At 41.4% G+C, this 23,252-nt stretch overlaps 1 protein-coding gene across 4 annotated transcripts in view; it reads left to right on the top strand.

Annotated features, from left to right (window-relative positions):
• Positions 1-23,252, top strand: part of LOC134355549 (neuron navigator 1-like) — a 664,756-nt gene that overhangs the window by 137,080 nt on the left and 504,424 nt on the right. For all 4 annotated transcript variants that reach the window (XM_063065565.1, XM_063065568.1, XM_063065567.1 and 1 more), the window contains one exon: positions 22,123-22,231. In XM_063065565.1, coding sequence (XP_062921635.1) covers positions 22,221-22,231 — 11 coding nt within the window. In that variant the 5' untranslated portion in view covers positions 22,123-22,220. The remainder of the gene's footprint in view (positions 1-22,122; positions 22,232-23,252) is intronic.

Genomic DNA, 23,252 nt, shown 5'->3' on the forward strand with positions numbered 1-23,252 from the left:
GGGGATGAAGAATTGGCAGATGAATCCAGTAGGTATTTTGCATCAGTCATCACTGTGGAAGACATTAGCAGTATGCCACAAGTTCAAGAGTGTCATGGGGCAGCAGTGAGCGTAGTACTGTTTCCAAGGAGAAGGTGCTTGAGAAGCTGAGCAGTTTAAAGGTCCATAAGTCACCTGGACCAGATGAACTACACTCCAGGGTTCTGAAAGAGGTAGCGGAAGAGACTGTACACGATTTAGTAATGATCTTTCAAGGATCACTAGATTCTGGAATGGTTCCAGAGGACTGGGAAACTGTAAATGGTACTTCACTCTTTAAGAAGTGAGGGAGGCAGAAGAAAGAAAATAATAGGCCAGTTAGCCTGACTTCAGTGGGAAGATGTTGGAGTTCATTATTAAGGATAAAAGTTTCCAGGTACCTGGAGGAATGTGATAAAATAGACCAAAGTCAGCATGGTTTCCTTAAGGAGAAATCTTGCTGGACAAACCTGTTGGAATTCCTTGAGGAAATAACAGGCAGGATAGATAAAGGAGAGTCATGGATGTTGTTTACTTGGATTTTCAGAAGGCCTTTCACAAGGTGCCACACATGAGGCTGCTTAACAAGTTAAGAGCCCATGATATTACGGGAAAGATACTAGCATGGATAGAAGATTAGTTAACAGGCAGGAAGCAAGGAGGGGGAATATAGGGAGTGTTTTCTGGTTGGCTGCTGGTCTTCCACAGGGGTCAGTGTTGGGATCACTTCCTGTCACATTATATGTAAATGATTTGAATGACAGAATTGATGGCTTTGTGGCCAAATCTGGAGATGATACAATAATAGGGGGAGGGACAGGTAGTGTTGAGGAAGCAGGGAGCCTGTAGAAGGACTTAGACATATTGGGAGAATGGGCAAAGAAGAGGCAGGCGGAATACAGTATTGGGAGGTGCGTGGTCATGCATTTTGGGAGAAGGAAGAAGGGCGTAGACAATTTTCTAAACGGGGAAAATTCATAAAACAGAGGTGCAAAGGAACTCATGCAGGTTTCCTAAAGGTTGACTTGCAGGTTGAGTTGGTGATAAGGAAATGCTAAGTTTGCATTCATTTCAAAAGGAATATAAGAGCAAGGATGTGATGCTGAGGCTCTAAAAGGCATTGGCCAGACTATATTTGGAATATTGTAAGCAGTTTTGGGCCCCTTATCCAAGAAAAGACGTGTTGGCATTGCAGAGGGTCCAGAAGGGGTTCATGGGAAGGATTCTGGGAATGAAACAGTTAATGTATAAGGAGCGTTTGATGGTTCTGGGGCTGTAGTCACTGGAGTTTAGAAGAATAGGAGGGGGGATCTCATTGAAACCTATTAAATATTGAAATGCCTAGATAGAGTGAATGTTGAGAGGATGTTTCCTCTAATGGGGGATTTTAGGACTGGAGGACGTAACTTTAGACAGAGGAATGTCTATTTGGATCAGAGAGTAGGAGAAATTTCATGAGCCAGAGGGTAGTGAATTTGTGGAATTCATTCCCACAGACGTCTGCGGAGGCCACATCATTGGGTATATTTAAAGTGGAGAATGACAGGTTCTTACTTATTCAGGTTGTCAGTGGTTACAGGGAGAAGGCAGGTGAATGAGGACGAAAAGGATAATCTTCTTCGCTTATCCATTGAAATCCGATGACAACATCCACTCCTTTAACGGTGAGATCTTTGATGACTATACACCCCTATCCTGGACCCACAAGCTCTATTGCAGGTGGGACATGTATATGTAGTAGTGGTGGCAACCATGGCTGCATTTCTCCCGGCTCTCTTCTGCTGTCTTCTGGTTGCTCTTTCCATCTCCAGAATATGAACCCCGTCCTTACACAGCTGTCGCCAATTCAGCAGCAGCCTCCTCCAGGTCCTCGGGTCTGACCTTGCACTTCCTTAAAGCATTCTTCATCTGATCCTTATAGCGCTTCTTCGGCCTTCCAGCTGAGCGTCAACCATGATGTAGCTGGCCGTCTAACACTCTGCGGGGTAGCCGACATGGGGGCTAATGAGGGATAATATATCAATCATAATGGAATGGCAGAGCAGACTCAATGGGCCAAATGGCCTAATTCTGCTCCTGCATCTTATGGATTTATTAAATGACTCTTGACCTCACAACTTACCTCATTTTGAACTCACATCCTAACTGCCTACCTACACTGCATTTTCTCTCTAACTAGCACTTTATCTGAACTCTGTTACTGTTTTTGCTTCTGCGACCTCCATGCACTGTTATAATGATCTGTATGAATAGTATGGTAGACAAGTTTGTCAGTGTGACACTTTGTGTCAGTAATGTGGCAGTAACAAACTCATTTATCTGTTAATTCTACTTGAATGATCTTCTCAGTACAGCTGTCATTAGGTGGTCTATTTTTCTATACTCTCCAACATACATTAGGATGTGATGGCTATTTGTTGAAAAAACTGTTTGAATATCGATCTGGTTTGGTTGTATGCCTTTTGAATGGATTTGTCTCCTATTTTACTTACTTATACGTAACTATTCAGCTAATTCACAAAGTTTATGTTTGTTTATGTAGGAAAGGATAAAGTTGGCTTGGAGTAAAGTCACTGTACTGATGCCTCACATAAAGGTGTAGTTATATGAGGAAAGATTAAGAAGACTGAACTTAAGGAAACTGGAGCTTGGAAGAATGAAAGGTGGTCTTGTTAACACATGCCGTGCTGATGGGAGCTAAACAGGATAGAAGCTGAGGAATTTTCTTGTTATGGGATCTACTAGGTGCGTATCTTCAAGCAATGAGTTAAGCCGGAATTTCCTCTCTCAGAAGGCTTTGAATCTTTGGCATTTCCTCACACCAAGAGCTATGAAGACTGAGTCATTAAGCACAATCATGGCTGAGTTACTTCTTTTGGCTTTAAAGGAATCAAGGATAATGATGATCAGGAAGAATAATGAAATTGAGGCTGAAATCAGATTGTCCATGATTTTATCAAATAATATACCAGCTCCAAGTGACTGTATGACAGGTTATCGCATCTATTCTGTGATTCTTTGGGAATCTGTTGCTTGAATTATGTGGTGATATATGCTTCATGCTTCATGTGGTACTTCAATTTTAAATGTTGGGTTTTTTGACTGCAATGCGCAGCTATGTGTATTGATTTCATTTTAGAATGCTATCGAGACATTTCAAATAGAGTCTTTCAATCATCATTTTTCTGTATTTCATTGTTTGCTGTGCAACAATCTTCACTTCAAGCTCGTCCCACAGTTCTAGAGCTTGCTGCTCTCAAAATTTGTAGTCATATTTTTGTCTGACGTAGTAATAGTGCTGTGAATTGTGACTTTATGGTAGTTGGTGAAATTTAACTATTCGCTTTCAAATTTAACCTTGGAGTTGATCCCGGTCAAATACAAAGAGTTGCATTGAAGTGTTGCACCTTGGTAGGGCAATGCAAGGAGACACTATACTATTAAGGGCAAGACCCTTAACAGCGTTGATGAGCGGAAGGATCTTGCGGTACGTTTATAGCTGCCTGAAAGTGGCTATGCAGTCTTATAGGGTGGTTAAGAAGGAAAATATTGCATGCTTGCCTCATTGGTCAGAGCATTGAGTTCAAAAGTCAGGAAGTTATGCTTCAGCTTTATTAAGCACTAGTTAGACTGAATCTGGAGTAATGCATACAGTTCTGATCACCCCCATTATAGGAAGGACGTTGAGGCTTTGGAGAGGGTGCAGCACAGTTTTAATTGGCGGCTGCCTGGATTAGAGGGCGTTTGCTAAAAAAGAGATGTTGGACAAATTTGGGTTGTTTTCTCTGGAGCAGCAGAGGCTGAGTGGGGATCTGATAGAGATTGATAAGATTATGAGAAGCAGAGATAACTAGACAGTATCTTTTTCACATGGTTGAAATGTCTAATACCATAGTTCATATACTTAATGTGAGAGGGGGTAATTTCAAAGGCGATGTGAGGGGCAAGTGTTTTGTATAGAGTCGTGGGCAACTGGAAAGTGCTGCCTGGGGTGGTGGTAGAGGTCGGTACATTAGAGACTTTTAAGAGGTGTTTAAACATAGAACATAGAACATAGAATAGTACAGCACAGTACAGGCCCTTCGGCCCACAATGTTGTGCCGACCCTCAAACCCTGCCTCCCATATAAGCCCCCACCTTAGATTCCTCCATATACCTGTCTAGTAGTCTCTTAAACTTCACTAGTGTATCTGCCTCCACCACTGACTCAGGCAGTGCATTCCACGCACCAACCACTCTCTGAGTAAAAAACCTTCCTCTAATATCCCCCTTGAACTTCCCACCCCTTACCTTAAAGCCATGTCCTCTTGTATTGCTCAGTGGTGCCCTGGGGAAGAGGCGCTGGCTATCCACTCTATCTATTCCTCTTATTATCTTGTACACCTCTATCATGTCTCCTCTCATCCTCCTTCTCTCCAAAGAGTAAAGTCCTAGCTCCCTTATACTTTCTAAACCAGGCAGCATCCTGGTAAATCTCCTCTGTACCCTTTCCAGTGCTTCCACATCCTTCCTATAGTGAGGTGAGCAGAACTGGATACAGTACTCCAAGTGTGGCCTAACTAGAGTTTTATAGAGCTGCATCATTACATCATGACTCTTAAACTCTATCCCTCGACTTATGAAAGCTAACACCCCATAAGCTTTCTTAACTACCTTATCCACCTGTGAGGCAACTTTCAGGGATCTGTGGACGTGTATCCTGAGGTCTCTCTGCTCCTCCACACTACCAAGTATCCTGCCATTTACTTTGCAGTCTGCCTTGGAGTTTGTCCTTCCAAAGTGTACCACCTCACACTTTTCTGGGTTGAACTCTATCTGCCACCTCTCAGCCCACTTCTGCATCCTATCAATGTCTCTCTGCAATCTTTGACAATCCTCTATACTATCTACAACACCATCAACCTTTGTGTCATCTGCAAACTTGCCAACCCACCCTTCTACCCACACATACAGGTTGTTAATAAAAATCACGAAAAGTAGAGGTCCCAGAACAGATCCTTGTGGTACACCACGAGTCACAATCCTCCAATCTGAATGTACTCCCTCCACCACCACCCTCTGCCTTCTGCAGGCAAGCCAATTCTGAATCCACCTGGCCAAACTTCCCTGGATCCCATGCCTTCTAACTTTCTTAATAAGCCTACCGTGTGGAACCTTGTCAAATGCCTTACTAAAATCCATATAGATGACATCCACTGCACTACCCTCATCTATATGCCTGGTCACCTCCTCAAAGAACTCTATCAGGCTTGTTAGACACGATCTGCCCTACACAAAGCCATGGTGACTGTCCCTGATCAGACCATGATTCTCTAAATGCCTATAGATCCTATCTCTAAGAATCTTTTCCAACAGCTTTCCCACCACAGATGTAAGGCTCACTGGTCTATTATTACCCGGACTATCCCTACTACCTTTTTTGAACAAGGGGGCAACATTCGCCTCCCTCCAATCCTCCGGTACCATTCCCGTGGACAACGAGGACATAAAGATCCTAGCCAGAGGCTCAGCAATCTCTTCTCTCGCCTCGTGGAGCAGCCTGGGGAATATTCCGTCAGTCCCCGGGGACTTATCTGTCCGAATGTATTTTAACAACTCCAACACCTCCTCTCCCTTAATATCAACATGCTCCAGAACATCAACCTCTCTCATATTGTCCTCACCATCGTCAAGTTTCCTCTCATTGGTGAATACCGAAGAGAAGTATTCACTGAGGACCTCGCTCACTTCCACAGCCTCCAGGCACATCTTCCCACCTTTATCTCTAATCGGTCCTACCTTCACTCCTGTCATCCTTTTTTTCTTCACATAATTGAAGAATGCCTTGGTGTTTTCCTTTACCCTACTCGCCAAGACCTTCTCATGCCCCCTTCTTGCTCTTCTCAGCCCCTTCTTAAGCTCCTTTCTTGCTTCCCTATATTCCTCAATAGACCCATCTGATCCTTGCTTCCTAAACCTCATGTATGCTGTCTTCTTCCACCTGACTAGATTTTCCACCTCACTTGTCACCCATGGTTCCTTCACCCTACCATTCTTTATCTTCCTCACCAGGACAAATTTATCCCTAGCACCCTGCAAGAGATCTCTAAACATCGACCACATGTCCATAGTACATTTCCCTGCACAAACATCATCCCAATTCACACCCGCAAGTTCTAGCCTTATGGCCTCATAATTTGCCTTTCCCCAATTAAAAATTTTCCTGTTCTCTTTGATTCTATCCTTTTCCATGATAATTATAAAGGCCAGGGAGCGGTGGTCACTCTCCCCCAGATGCTCACCCACTGAGAGATCTGTGACCTGACCCGGTTCATTACCTAGTACTAGATCTAGTATGGCATTCCCCCGGTCGGCCTGTCCACATACTGTGACAGGAATCCGTCCTGGACACACTTAACAAACTCTGCCCCATCTAAACCCTTGGAACTAATCAGGTGCCAATCAATATTAGGGAAGTTAAAGTCACCCGTGATAACAACCCTATTATTTTTGCACCTTTCCAAAATCTGCCTCCCAATCTGCTCCTCTGTATCTCTGCTGCTACCAGGGGGCCTATAGAATACCCCCAATAGGGTAACTGCTCCCTTCCTGTTCCTGACTTCCACCCATATTGACTCAAAAGAGGATCCTGCTACATTACCCACCCTTTCTGTAGCTGTAATAGTATCCCTGACCAGTAATGCCACCCCTCCTCCCCTTTTTCTGCCCTCTCTATCCCTTTTAAAGCACTGAAATCCAGGAATATTGAGAATCCATTCCTGCCCTGGTGCCAGCCAAGTCTCTGTAATGGCCACTACATCATAATTCCATCTAGGTATCCAAGCTTTCAGTTCATCACCTTAGATAGGCACAAGGGTATAAGTGAAATGGAAGAATTGTGCATTGCGTAGGCAGAAGAGATTAGTTTAGTTGGCCATTTGATTACTAACTTAATTGGTTTGACACAACATTGTAGGCTGAGGGGCCTCTTCCTGTGCTGTACTGTTTTGTGTTCCATGTTCTATCAACTTTCAGTCTACCAGCCTGTTATGATTTAACATTTCCTACTTATAATTCAAAACAGAAAAGGTTGTAACCACTCGGCATGTAAGGCAGCATCTATGAGAGAAACAGAGTTAACGCTGACTCTGCTTCAATGATATCTTCAAATCTGTGTCATGCTTAGTTCATGAAAGGTGCTAATTAAATGCAATATTACCTTTATCTCTGTAATTTTCAGTGCAGTCTCTGACCTAAAAAATGTAATCCTTTTGGAAAAAATATGAATTATCCAGAACTTGAAACTTAGCAATTTTAAATTATAAAGTTGCTATATTTAAGCAATTTTAATCAATTCATTCAAGCAAGTAGCTTTCTGTAATTTCTATTAGAATTAGCAGTTAATTACAAATTGGCAACTTTGAAATTAGCTGACTTTTCTACAGTGACTCCATTCTTTCCTATTTTCTAAAACATTTTTGTTCTTTATTGAATTTGTCCCTGAATATCACATGCCTTCTTGCAGATTATCCTTCATTCTGAGCTGTTTATTATCAACATTTTTTCAGTATTTGAGTTACAAATTGGAACTTTATCATTGTTAACTCTGAGCAAACACACTTGACAGTATTTTTATATTCTAAAATATGTCTCAAATCGCCATTTACCTTATTTTTCTACCTCATAAAGAGTTTTGAATTAAGTCTCTATCTAGAGTATGACCATGTTCATATCATGACATTAATATCATGTTGCTCTACTAACGATATAAATATCTGAATCTAAAAGCTGCTCATTTCAGTTATCAAATAAAAAATCAGTTAGAACATCCTTTTTTCATTATTTTGTATTTCTATTTTCAGCACTAGGCAGTCTGCTTAGCAGAAAAATAACTTAAAATTTGGTTCATAGTTGGTTTAAGCATCTTCCTGCTTAAGTTGCCTTGGCTGCTTTTTGCTGGGACGTCAGCTAACAATACAAACCTTGCTATAGGAACCTTCTGCAGGCTGTGCTAATAACCTTTCGATCAGAGATTTGGTGTGAAGATGACAGAATTCCCAGTATGTTGAAGATGCTTCAAAATACACAAGGAATGGACTATCGAGACCCTTATAGTCAATAGTTTTCTATTTGCTAATGGGGATAAAAACAGAAGAGAATTTAAAGTACAGCCGATCTTGTTTGTATTGCACCAATTTGAAATTAGGACTTAATTTTGTGATGACACTGGTAAATTAGTTGGTTTTTTTTAGTTTAAGTTAGAAGACAATTGAATTAACCATTTTTTAACAAAGAAACTCCACATATATAGTATACTTTCATTTAAAACAAGCTAATGTGATTAAAATAATGTGCATGCTGTCTGTAGATGAGTAAAAGATTTGGACTATTTTAGGACTGTTGAGTCAATTTTGTAATTTTCTTCACTTTATAGTTGGCATCCAGTCTGTATCTTATTATTTAGAATTGGTCTAACCGCTTTAGAAGAAATAATATTTAATGTTCACTTAGTGGAATCTTCTATGATGCAGAGTCCCTATCCTCAACCCTATTTCTACATGTCTTGTTTGAGGAGGGAAAGGAAGCTGTGATCCATACTAGACTTCTGGAGCTATTCTATGTGTACAATTGGATACTTTGTTCAATCTTCCAGTAGAACTAACCCAGGACAGATCAACAGTGTTGCTGTTGATTTCCAAAATTGGATAAAAGAGCAATGTTTAGTCTCGAATGAAGAATGACATATATACACGCCCAGCAACACATCACTCATATTTGGACATGGTTTTAAATCCGGCGACATTAGCTTTTTTGTGTTATGTATCCTATTTATTTCTGTTCCTCTACAAACAAGGGAAAATCTTCAGATGCTGGAAATCCAAGCAATGCACACACAAAATGCTGGAGGAACTCAGCAGGCCAGGCAGCATTTATGGAAAAGAGTACAGTTGAAGTTTCCGGCCGAGACCCTTCATCAAAAGAATAAAGATTATGAGAGAAAACTGGCAGAGAACATAAAAACGGACTGTAAAAGCTTTTATAGATATGTAAAAAGGAAAAGACTGGTAAAGACAAATGTAGGTTCCCTGCAGACAGAAACAGGTGAATTGATTATGGGGAGCAAGGACATGGCAGACCAATTGAATAATTACTTTGGTTCTGTCTTCACTAAGGAGGACATAAATAATCTTCCAGAAATAGTAAGGGACAGAGGGTCCAGTGAGATGGAGGAACTGAGTGAAATACATGTTAGTAGGGAAGTGGTGTTAGGTAAATTGAAGGGATTGAAGGCAGATAAATCCCCAGGGCCAGAAGGTCTGCATCCTAGACTGCTTAAGGAAGTAGCCCAAGAAATAGTGGATGCATTAGTGATAATTTTTCAAAACTCGTTAGATTCTGGACTAGTTCCTGAGGATTGGAGGGTGGCTAATGTAACCCCAATTTTTAAAAAAGGAGGGAGAGAGAAACCGGGGAATTATAGACCGGTTAGCCTAACGTCGGTGGTGGGGAAACTGCTGGAGTCAGTTATGAAGGATGTGATAACAGCACATTTGGAAAGCGGAGAAATGATCGGACAAAGTCAGCATGGATTTGTGAAAGGAAAATCATGTCTGACGAATCTCATAGAATTTTTTGAGGATGTAACTAGTAGAGTGGATAGGGGAGAACCAGTGGATGTGGTATATTTGGATTTTCAAAAGGCTTTTGACAAGGTCCCACACAGGAGATTAGTGTGCAAACTTAAAGCACACGGTATTGGGGGTAAGGTATTGGTGTGGGTGGAGAATTGGTTAGCAGACAGGAAGCAAAGAGTGGGAATAAACGGGACCTTTTCAGAATGGCAGGCGGTGACTAGTGGGGTACCGCAAGGCTCAGTGCTGGGACCCCAGTTGTTTACAATATATATTAATGACTTGGATGAGGGAATTAAATGCAGCATCTCCAAGTTTGCGGATGACACGAAGCTGGGCGGCAGTGTTAGCAGTGAGGAGGATGCTAAGAGGATGCAGGGTGACTTGGATAGGTTGGGTGAGTGGGCAAACTCATGGCAGATGCAATTTAATGTGGATAAATGTGAAGTTATCCACTTTGGTGGCAAAAATAGGAAAACAGATTATTATCTGAATGGTGGCCGATTAGGAAAAGGGGAGGTGCAACGAGACCTGGGTGTCATTATACACCAGTCATTGAAAGTGGGCATGCAGGTACAGCAGGCGGTGAAAAAGGCGAATGGTATGCTGGCATTTATAGCGAGAGGATTCGAGTACAGGAGCAGGGAGGTACTACTGCAGTTGTACAAGGCCTTGGTGAGACCACACCTGGAGTATTGTGTGCAGTTTTGGTCCCCTAATCTGAGGAAAGACATCTTTGCCATAGAGGGAGTACAAAGAAGGTTCACCAGATTGATTCCTGGGATGGCAGGACTTTCATATGAAGAAAGACTGGATGAACTGGGCTTGTACTCGTTGGAATTTAGAAGATTGAGGGGGGATCTGATTGAAACGTATAAGATCCTAAAGGGATTGGACAGGCTAGATGCAGGAAGATTGTTCCCGATGTTGGGGAAGTCCAGAACGAGGGGTGACAGTTTGAGGATAGAGGGGAAGCCTTTTAGGACCGAGATTAGGAAAAACTTCTTCACACAGAGAGTGGTGAATCTGTGGAATTCTCTGCCACAGCAAACTGTTGAGGCCAGTTCATTAGCTATGTTTAAGAGGGAGTTAGATATGGCCCTTGTGGCTACAGGGGTCAGGGGGTATGGAGGGAAGGCTGGGGCGGGGTTCTGAGTTGGATGATCAGCCATGATCATAATAAATGGCGGTGCAGGCTCGAAGGGCCGAATGGCCTACTCCTGCACCTATTTTCTATGTTTCTATGTTTCTATCAAGACTGAAATGTTGACTGTACTCTTTTCCATAGATGCTGCCTGGCCTGCTGAGTTCCTCCAGCATTTTGTGTGCGTTGCGTTGATTTCTGTTCCTTTTCATTTATATTTACTTGAAACTTTGCTGAGAGAATGACTTTCTCTTTTGAAATCTTTGTAAGATCAGTTCACCTTTCTAAGGTAAATCTATTGAACTGAAACAAAATAACCAGCAATATTAAAGCAGTGACCAGTGCACCAAGATGGGGCACAATTATTTGCATTCCATATTTATCATTTACAGTCCCTCAATGGCCATATCCTTCAGTATCCAGATCATTGTTAGATCAGAATCAGAATCAGGTTTAATATCACCGGCTTATATCATGAAAGTTGTTAACATTGCAATATATGATCATATAGAAAAAACTGAATTATAGTCAGTATATATATGTATATCAAATAATTAAATAAGCAGTACAAACATCAGAAATAAAAATGTAGTGACTTAGTGTTCATGGTTTCAATCATGAACTCAGCCGGCTAGGCAACATCTATGTAAAAAAGTACAGTCTGCATTTCAGGCTGAGACCCTTCGGCAGGACTTCCTTAGCTGAAGCTTTTAAGCTGTATCCTGTATCAGTTAAACAGAAAATGATTCAACATTCTTTTGGGGTCACAGTACATTTCATAATACTGTTTGGTATTATTCATGTTATAATAAATCTGCTAAGTTTGCATACTCCTACATGCTAAGTTTGAGAAGGCTGCACTACTGTACCAGTTAGTTGGAAGCAAAGGCTTCTATGAGGCTCAAAGTGGCTAGTCTACATTAGATTTCAAAATTAAATGTCTGCAGAAGTTTATCTCCTTTTTTTCTGCTTTATGATGGCATACAAGTGTTGTTCTTAACCAAAGGTCTATAACTGACTCAATCTCAGCACAGCCTAGTACAATCAAGGCTGTGTCATTGTCCCTTTGCATTTCTCGGACTGATACAAGATGCAGCTTCAAACCCTCATCTAAGAAAGTCCTGCCAAAGTGTCTCAGCCCGAAAGTACATATATGTCACAGTATACTACGCTGAGATTCATTTGCTTGCAGGCATTCACAGTAGGGCAAAGAAATGCAATAGAATCAGTGAAAAACTATGCACAAAGAAAACACAAAGACTGACAAACAAGCAATGTACAAAAGAAGACAAACTGTGGAAATATAAAGAGAAGCAACTAATTATTAATAAATACATGCATAAATATATAAATAATGCTGGGAACGTGAGTTGTAGAGTTCTTGAAAATGAATCCATAGGTTGTGGAATCAGTTCAATGTTGAGGTGAGTGAAGTTATCCATCCTGGTTCAGGAGCCTGATGGTTGAAGGGTAATAACTGCTTCTGAACTTGGTGGCGTGGGACCTCAGGCCCCTGTCCCTCCTTCCCGATGGCAGCAGCAAGAAGAGAGCTTGGCCTAGATGGTGGGACTTCTTTATGATGGATGCTATTTTCTTGTGGCAGCACTCCTTGTAGATGTTCTCAGTGGTGAGGAGGACCTTTACTGTGAAGGACTGGGCTGTATCCACTACTTTTTGTAGGCTTTTCTGTTCATGTTTACATCCCTGGCCGTCATGCATCTAGTCCGGATACTCTCCCCTGTGCATCATACTTTTAGATGTCACACTGAATGTGCATGAACGTCTAAGATCGAGCTGCAGCATACAGATCATTGTTGGACATGTTTGTGAACTGAGCTTCATATCATCATTGGCTAATTCACTCAAATATACAAGAAAGTGGGCCTTGGATCTCTACATAACAATGGTTCTCCTTAATGCTTTCACAGATGACAACATAACCCTTTGATAATAAAAGTTGCTGGGAAAGGTGGGCAGTTTGAAAGATTGGATGTACACTCTTTAGTTTAGAGATGCCGAGGAAGCAGATATAATTGTGTGGCTAAGTACAGCTCCAACACCATATTCATGTTTGCTGATGACACGACTGTGTGGGTGATATCAAAGGTGGTGATGAATCAGCATATAGGAGGGAGATTGAAAATTTGGCAGAGTAGTGTTATATCAACAACTCTCACTCAGTGTCAACAAGACTAAAGAACTGATTGTAGACATCAGGTGAAGGAAACCAGAGGTCCATGTGACAATACTCAACAGAGGAGCAGAGGTAGAGTGGGTCAGTACCTTTAAATTCCTGGGTATCACTGTCTCAGAGGACCTGTGCTAGACCCATTATATACATGTAATTGCAATGAAAGCACACCAGCACCTCTGCTTCTTCTGTGGAGATTCGGCATGTCATCAAAAACCATGACATTCTTCTAAAGATGTGTTGTGGAAAGTGTACTGACTGGCTGCATTACAGCCTGGTATGGAAACACCAATGTCTTTGAGTGGCAAATCCTACAAAAAGTAGTGGATTTGGCCCAGTACATCATGGGTAAAGCCCTCCCAAGCACTGAGCACATCTTCATGAAATGTTGTCGTAGAAAAGCAGCATCCATCATTAAAGATCTTCAATGTCCAGCCCATGCTCATTCCTCACTGCTGCTATCAGGTGAAGGTACAGGTGCCTCAGGACTCGCACCACCAGGTTCATGAACTGTTACAACCCCTCAACCATCAGGCTTTTGAACAAAAGAGGATAACTACGCTCACTCTATTTCTGTACAGATGGTCTCATTTTAAGGACTCTTTAGATTATGAGAACACTCAATCCTCATTTATTGTCATTTAGAAATGCTTGCATGCATTAAGAAATGATACAATGTTCCTCCAGAGTGATATCACAGAAAAACAGGACAAACCAAAGACTAACACTGACAGAACCACATAATTATAACATATAGTTACAGCAGTGCAAAGCAATACCATAATTTGATAAAGAACAGACCATGGACACAGTAAAAAAAAAGTCTCAAAGTCCCGAGTCAATCGACTACCGAGTTCCCGGTAGCAGGTGGCAAAAGGAGAAACTCCCTGCCACAAACCTCCAGGCGCCGACAACTGCCGATGCATTGGAAGTACCCGACAACAGCCGACTCTGAATCCGTCCCTCCGAAAACTTCGAGCCTCCGACCAGCCCCTCCGATACAGCCTCCCGAGTGCCATCCTCTGCCGAGCGCCTTTGACCTCATCCTGGCCACCGAAACAAGTAAAGCCGAGGATTCGGGGCCTTCTCCTCCGGAGATTCTGGACCACACAGTAACAGCAGCAGCGAAGCGGGCATTTCAGAAGTTTCTCCAGATGTTCCTCTGTACACTCACGTCTGTCTCCATCAAATTAGAATTGTGCACAGTCCCCTACTTGACAAATAACACCCATCACCACCGAAGTGGCCGCGCGCTCTGCTTTGCACTGCCATCTTCTCCTCCTCTGAAAATTCCTCTGAAATTATCTTCTTATTTCATGCTCTTGTTTTATTTATTGCTATTTATTTATATTTGCATTTGCACAGTTTGTTGTTCATTGATCCTGTTTACAGTTACTATTCTATAGATTTGCTGAGTATGCCCGCAAGAAAAAGAACCTCAGGGTTGTATGTAGTGACACGTATATACTCTGATAATAGATTTTACTTTGAACTTCAAAATGCAACAAAAGATTGGAATAAAACTACAGACCACATTCCTTTGTAAGGTTCAGTGGTATACAACATATGTTTTTATCTAGAAATTGATCAGAGTGTTCCATTTTATAATTTTCATCTGACTCGGATGCTATTCAAGTAAACAATGTATCATTGTAACACATGCGTGAAAATACTTGAATGGATTGCCCAGAAAAGAATATCTTTTTATGGAGGAAATCTCTTGGATGATGAAACGACTACCCTCCTGCTCTAAGGGTCTTGCTTGAAGTTTCCTAATTCTTTTTTGGCATCTCTGGACTATTCCTTTCTGAAAGGAATTGCTACCTCATCATCCCGCTGCATAGGGGATCCCTTATGCTGGTTTGCATTTTAGCTGTATGTCTGCTCTTGATGTATTTAATAAGTAATCATATTCCACTGGCTGCAATTAAGCTTTAAAAGCAATACTTAGATTTAATACCATATTTTAGAATCAGAATGTATTAATTTGTATCATATGTATTAATTTTCTATGCACACAACTGTTTATCTGGTACAATAATTACTGACATTTAAGGATAGAACTTGTTTAAGGAATTGCCTATACCTTATCTTAAAACATCACTAATTTATTGGATTACCTATTCCCTCATGTTCCCCTACCCTTCCCACTGGCAACCCAGAAGGACATTGAGCTCCAGTTCCTCTGCTGCCCATCCCAGCTAACAAACAGGTTCTGTTTTTACAGGCGTCTGTAAGTTGTCTTTGTCTGTAAGAAGATGCATAAAAAGACTCGATTAGTGTAAGACTACCTCCACAGCATTGTAACGAATGGTGTTGTGACTGTGATATTGAAGTTGAAGATGACAGAATGTTTTCATTCAATGCAAGCAGGTCTTCTGAAAGTCTATTTCTCCTCTCCTACCCTGACACACTGAGGTTTTATGCTTTTGAAACACAGATTATAATAAGCCACAATATACAGGTATGATTATAATTACCAACTTAAACATCTTGACTGTAGATAGGCAGCTTTGCAGCGCTACATATTTACAATAGGAGTCCATCTCAACGGACAGAACCTGTTTGATTATTCAAAGATGAGCGGCAGGTCCATGGAGTTTTGCACTCAAGCGCCAAGCACTCAAAATGCATTTTTTTTTGATAATGTAGGAGGATGCTGGATGTACAATTAGCTAGAATATTCAATGATGAACCAGGCATGTCCTGATCAGCGTATTTAAGTATATTAAGTATTAATAATATGTTAATACTAGAGTAGACCATTTACTGCCTTCCTTGGCTCATCGTCAGGGTTTCAATGAGGGCCAGATACCAAGAAGATTTGTTTATTGTCTTTCCCGTAGAGTTGCAATGGTACAGAACTGGATTGGATTGCCCCGTACTCAATGACTGGGTTTGATGGCCTTGCAGTTACATTGTTTAATGGAGCATTATTGCATAATTATCAATTATTGATTGCATTGTCAGTTTCCAAACCAAGTCACTTAGTGGCCTCCCACGATAGAAGAAGTCCGCCTGTGTTCTAAAAAGAGAATACTATATGATTACTGCAAGAAGTTGCACGTACATAATTTCTTCTCATCAGCCAAGCTGTTGTTCAGATTAATTAATATTTATGGGTGTCTATTTGTAATAACAAATAGCTATAAATTGGATATTTACAACCTATTCAGGGCCTCTACAGTATAACTGTCTTCTGCTGGCACTGGGTAAGAACACATAAGCAATGGTACTTAATATAACCAATTTGTTTGCTATTTGGCACATCTGCAGTCCAGAATATACTGTGTTCAAATATTTTGACATGTCAGTCTAATTCTTCTGCAAAGGATTCAAGTCTAAACCAATCTGATAAGGATGCTAATGAGCATTATTTACTTAGGCTGCATGACGGCTGTAAAACATACAGGGTAATCAGGCAGAAATATGATTTATGTTAAGTATTGCTTGAATAGACCAGATTGGCAACTCGTTGACAGTTCCTTTTAGTATACACCTCCAGGGATCCTTTTTGCACAGCACGAGTAATGCAGTTGCCGTCTCAATCTAGCGAACAATACTCCCTTGTCTATTCTGCTTGGCAAATCTCCTGCCCCTCTGGACGTAGCTCCAAATGAGATAACTTGCTTTCACTCCACTTCCTTGGTGTCTGAGATGGCTGATGAAGTATTTTAAAGAATGAATGACTCTGCCATATATGGAGCTTACTAGGGCAAGTAGATGGGCTGAGTTGTTATGGCTTCCTTCTATTGTGTTCCCATCTTAACGACTCAAGATCTTCTCTCTTGTTCTGTTTCCATTTTGAGCAGTTGTGGACAAGGGATTCCCATGAGTTGCTGAAGATGTTATCTCTCTTCAGAGGGATTTTGACATTATTAATATACTTTTGCTGTTCTGGAAATCTCTTGCCTAGTGAAAGAACTTGAGATAAAATGCTTGCCCTGGGTGTTTGGTATCAGGCATATGAACAATGTACTCCACTGGAGCTGTGTACACGATCAGAGCCTCCAAGCTGACTGTGGTCTTGGTGAGAGCAATGACATATCCTGTGAATTGATTTGGAGAATTTTGAGGAGAAATTTGTTGGCTTTGTGGTGCTTTGCAATATGACTCATTAATGTACAGGAGGAATCACAGCTGCTCCATGGATCAGCAATCGGACCTGGTTGGAAGTATTGAAGTCTTTGCTTTTGGACACTGTGGCTGCGCCATATTGTACTAGCTGAGCACTGGAGGTAGGAGTGAAATTTTCACAATGAAAACGGACTTTGTTAATTAGTTTTTCTTGATATCTGGTGGGTGATCCATGTTTTCCAGGGTCCGGTTGTAAAACTTGATGTTGGAGAGTGTTGTGAGCAAGGGCAGGTTAAGAAAGGCCTTTCATCTTCTGGATGTCTAGTATAAGATCCATCATCTTGTTCACACCAGTGTTTCAGTCAATGTTGACATAGGGTTCAGACTCTGAACATATGCACAAGTTTGGTGTACATACTGTAAGCTGACCTGTGACTTTCATGTCAAAAATGGAACATTGGAATTAGTTTATTTTTGTCACATGTCCTGGGATACGGTGAAAAGATTGTCTAGCATACTCTTCGTACAAATCAGATCATTACACAGTGCATTGAGATAGAACAAAATAAAACAATAACAACATGATTATGATTATGAGGACATGCAGTCCCCTTTTATTCTCATTTAGTAATGCATGCATTAAGAAATGATACAATGTTTTTCCAGAATGATATCACAAAAACACATGACAAACTGACTTAAAAATGAACAAAAACCACATAATTATAACATATAGTTACACAGTGCAAAGCAATACCGTAATTTGATAAGAACAGACCACGGCACAGTAAAAGTCTCAAAGTCTCTCGAAAGTCCCATCATCTCACACAGATGGTAAACCTCCAGCGCCGCCAACTTGCCGATGCAGCATCCTGGAAGCATCCGACCACAGTCCGACTCCGAGTCCGTCCAAAAACTCCGAGCCTCCGACCACCCCTTCAACACCGAGCACTGAGCACCATCTCTGCCAAGCGCTTCAACCCCAGCCCCAGCAACAGGTGATAGGCAAAGCCGAGGATTTGGAGCCTTCACCTCCGGAGATTCTCGATCGCACAGTAGCAGAGGCAGCAAAGCAGGCATTTCAGAAGTTTCTCCAGATGTTCCTCTGCGCTTCTCACAGCTGTCTCCATCAAATCTGGATTGTGCATGGCGCCCTATTTACACATAATCGATATTCATTCGGAATGGCCGCGCGTGCTGCGTCGCGCCGCCATCTTCTCCTCCCAGAATAAAATACAGAATAAAATGCAACTGCTACAGAAAATATGCAGTGCAGGTAAACAATAAGGTGCAAAATCATAACAAGGCAAATTGTGAGGTCAAGAGTCCAACTTATCATAGTAGGAAACCATTTAATAGACTTGTGTATAACAGCTGGGTAGGAGCTGTCCTTGAGCTTGGTGTTGCATGCTTTCAGGCTTTGGTATGTTCTACCTAATGGAGGATAGGAGAAGAAAGAAAGTCTTGCACTGCCTTCCTTCCTGTAATTCAATGAGCTGCTGTTTTGTTTTACTGGCATTGAGGGAAAAGTTGTTGTATGACACCAAGCTTACTAAGCAATGTAGCTCCTCCCTGTAGTTTGACTCATTGTTGTTTGAGATATGGCCCTCTACAATGTTCTCATCTGCACAACATGACATGAGTGTACGGGGAGTAGAGTACCAGGCTGAGGATGCAACCTTGTAGAGTACCAGTGTATACAGTAATTGTGCTGTTGTCGCTGATGGGTCCTTGAGAGTATTGAGGAACAAAGGGATGGAAATCTCTGAAGTGAAAGCCTGGGCAAAGAGCAGGGAGATCATTGTATAATTTGCTAAACTTTATTAGAGCAGAGCTGGATTATTGTGTTTTGTTTTGGTCATCTTGAAGAATGTGATAGTACTTGACAAATTGTTGAAGATAGTCACTAAAATGTTGCGTGGAATGGAATGTTTCAGTTATGAGGAGAGACTGGATAGGCTGGGTTTCTTTTCCTTGGGACAGAGGAGGATGAATGGGGACCTGACGGAGGTGTACAAAATTATGATGCGTGGATAGGGTAGATTGCAAGAAACTCTTCCCCATGGAAAAGGTGCCTGAAACCTGAAGGCTTTGGTTTAATATGCTGGGTAAAGACTTTAGAGGAGATCTGAGCACTTTTTTCACCTAGAGGTTGTTGAAGTCTGATTTGGACATGCTGAGAAGGTGGTGCAGGCAGGTACTCTCATTAGCATCAAAACATTAGAACAAGTACATGAATCAGGTTACTGATCATGGTAGGCTGGCAAATAGTATTGGTCTAGATCAATATTTACTGGTCAAGTAGGCTGAAGGTCTGTTCCTGTACTGAATGATCTTTTGACTTCATTAAAAATAGACTGGAAAGAAGCCTTTTGGAGTGTTTTTGTGGGGAACATTGAGTGGAGTTTGGGGCGATATTGTAATATTGCATGTTTATTAACAGTTTGGTTCTAAAGTTTCACTGGTTTTGTGGGATGTCTGCAGAATGTCCATTGTGTGTTCTTTATAAGATGATTATCTCAGTGTTTCGATCTTGCTCCTTATTTGGCAAGTCAGCATTCCTTTGTTTGAAAGGTTCCTTGGATTTTATTTTTTTGCAATCAAAATGGTACTTCATCAAAATTTAAAAGAAAATGAATAAATCTGAAATAAAAAAAACAGAAAGTGCTGAAAAATATTGAGTATTTCCAGAATTTTCCATTTTAATTGTATAATACTTACTGTCTTATGTACAGAGATAACAGCTGTTAAAACTTCTGTAGTTTGTCTTTGATTTCTCAGTTGCAAAGACATGTGAAAGTGGTTAATGGGTTTTGCACCCAGTGTTTGGAGAACATTTGAATTATTTTTTTAAATTAAGGATGATGGGATAGATTTTAAGCTAATGAGACACAGATTTTACCATCACGAAGACAATGTTTCTTTTTCAAAGAACAGGTGAAAATTCCACCTCTAAGCTGTAGAGAAAGAAGTTCCAAGATTTAGGTTGAAAGGTTACGAGGGAAAAGTGAAAATCTGCAGATGCTGGAAATCCAAGCAACACACAGAATGCTGTACTTTTTTCCATAGATGTTGCCTGGCCTGCTGAGTTCTTCCAGCATTTTATGTGTGTTGTTGAGGGAAAAGTGATATGTTTCCAGGTGTAAATTGGAAGGAAAATTGCAGAGAAAAAAAAATTAACGTGAGAAATTCTGCAGATGATGGAAACCTGAAGCAACACACACACAATGCTGGAGAAACTTGGCAGGTCTGGCAGCAGCAATGGAAATGAATAAACAGTTGATGTTTTGGGCCAAAGCCTTTCTTCACGACAGGAAAGGAAGGGAGAAGATACCAGAATAAAATGGTGGGAGGAGGGGAAGGAGTCCAGCTCGAAAATGAAAGGTGGAGCCAAGTGGACAGATAAAGGAAAGGGCTGGAGAGAAAGGAATGTGATAGGAGAACAGAGTGGACCATTGGAAAAAGGAACAGAGGAGGAAACCCAGGGGGAGGGGATAGGCAGGTGAGAAGAGGTAATAGGACAGAGTAGGGCATAGAAGAGGGGAGGGGAGCAGTTTTTTTTAACCGGAAAGACAAATTGATATTCATTTCGATTAAGGATCTCAGCGGTGGAGATGGCGGGAGGTGATGACAAATCACAAGACCTCGATGGTGGAGATGACGGAAGGTGATGACATATCACAACAGTAGTGAAGGGTCTCCAACTGACTTGGATTCCGTGCTCCTGGACCCTGACTCCAGTTTGTCAGGACTGCGTGGTGGCTGCTCGTGCATCTCTCCCCGCGCCCCCCCCCACCAACAAAGTCACACGCAGGTGTTCTCCATTAAGGGAATCCACCCTCACATTCTCTGGAATTTAGAAGATTGAGGGGGGATCTGATTGAAATGAATAAAATTCTAAAGGGATTGGACAGGCTAGATGCAGGAAGATTGTTCCCGATGTTGGGTAAGTCCAGAACAAGGGGTCACAGTTTGAGGATAAAGGGGAAGCCTCTTAGGACCGAGATGAGGAAAAACTTCTTCACACAGAGAGTGGTGAATCTGTGGAATTCTCTGCCACAGGAAACAGTTGAGGCCAGTTCATTGGCTATATTTAAGAGGGAGTTAGATATTCCCCTTGTGGCTAAAGGGATCAGGGGATATGGAGAGAAGGCAGGTGCAGGGTCCTGAGTTGGATGATCAGCCATGATCGCACTGAATGGCAGTGCAGGCTCGAAGGGCCGAATGGCCTACTCCTGCACCTATTTTCTATGTTTCTATGTTTCTAACATCACAGATTAAGTCGTGTGGTAGTTAGCAAATAATGAAGGAGGCATTATTGTGAGGTTCTGGAAGCCCACTACACCAGAATATGTGGATCCTGGATTGGCTTCTACAACCACCTGAAGACCCACCAACAGGCAACTGCTTGGGAAAAGACCATACTTGATTTGAGTGACCACACTACTACTAATGATCAAGAGAAACTTCTGTTCCAAGTTTTTAGTGAGCACCAAGCCAGATACATTTCTATGAAGACATACAGCACCACGTGGTGTGAGGTTGTCAGTATTAACTAGCCATCTATGCTTATTCTTGGTGAAGATGCCACAGAATCCAGCAGCTTCCCATCTTGGAGATCATTTCGATGTTACTTAGTCATTCGCCTATAAACCTATACCTCTAATTTGTACAGTATATTGGTTGCTTTAATTTTTCTCTGTCTATTCATGGGCCTTTGCCATTCAATGTTGCAACAGATGTGGCTGTTATTAGCAGATTTTCATGCAAGCAAGACTTTTGTCAATTATCTGTAGGTGAAAAACACTTTTCCTCTCTGCTGACTGGATGTGCTAGATTCCTTGTTTATGTTCCATCAATGGCATAAGCTTATGGTCTTCAGAATATGAGGTAATGTTTTAGCTGATGTTAACAAGCATTTGCCATTTGTCATGTGTTTTTAAATTGTAGGTCTCATAAGAATTGTCCTTATTTCCTATAAAAAGTCATAATGACTGGGGGATCTTATCATATCAGAAAGTTTGGGTTGAATTAAATTTGAACTTATGTATGAGTATAATGTGTGCTTCCATTATTTCTAGGTTTTGACAATTGGACATTAATGGATATTGTCAACCCAATATTCAGTGACCTGGTACGAAACTTTGACTGATATTTCCTCTCTCAACAACACGAAGCCATGCAGTCCAGGTAAATGCCACTTTACTATTCATCATTATATTTTGCCTTTTCGTGGTAAAAAATTTTTGTAATATTAATGAATGAAAAATTGTCTTTCAGTTTCTAAGTACACAAGTATAAATTTAAGGGGAAAATGGGGGATGCTTTTTCACTGAGAGGGTCATGAGAGTGTGGAACGAGCTGGCAGCTCAAGTGGTGCATGCAAGCTCGATTTTGACATTTAAGAGAAGTTTAGATAGGTATATGGATAGTAGGGATATGGAGGGCTATGCTCCCGGTGCACGTTGATGGGAGTAGGCAGTTTAACTGGTTTAGCATGGACCAGATGGTCCAAAGGGCCTGTTTCTGTGCTATACTTTTCTAATGCTCTATGACTCTAAGCAAACCAATGACAGCAGTCATTTGTGCTGATGTATATTCCTTTAAGTTCCATATTTCTGTCTAAATATATGTGGATCTTTAAAGTATGAGGACATTGATTGATAGTTTTTTCAAGAGTGATAGCAGTTTAGTATGTTGACTACAAAGTGCACAAGGGATAATTGTCAAAGAATTACAGTGCTTTGGTACAGTTTGGCTGGTACCTATCTATGCTGTAAAGAGTAAGTTGTTTGTGTTCATGGTTAACACATTTCCTTAAGCTCCCTTGTGGAAAAGGCATTTGGATATTTGAGGTTTCAAATATTCCCTTATTTCAACTCCTGGCATGGCATACAGGTCATTACAGACTTCAAACCACCTAATACTGTGCCCACTTCCAGCTCTGCTTCCCTCCCTGATGAGCTCAATTACTTCTACACTCGCTTTGACCAAGAGAACAAGGAAGTCACCTTCAAAGCGGATCTCCCACCTGGTGAACTGCCTCTCTCACTTTCCACCTCCGATGTTTGCGCCACCCTGAGCAGGGTGAATGTGCGGAAGGCAGCTGATCTGGATGGAATACCTGGCCGTGTGCTCAGAGTCTGTGCAAGGCAGTTGGCCGGGGTCTTCACGGACATTTTTAATCTGGCCCAGGCAGTTGTTCCCATAA

Source organism: Mobula hypostoma, chromosome 13 (assembly GCF_963921235.1).
Source record: "Mobula hypostoma chromosome 13, sMobHyp1.1, whole genome shotgun sequence".
In the NCBI taxonomy this organism is placed as follows: Eukaryota; Metazoa; Chordata; class Chondrichthyes; order Myliobatiformes; family Myliobatidae; genus Mobula; species Mobula hypostoma.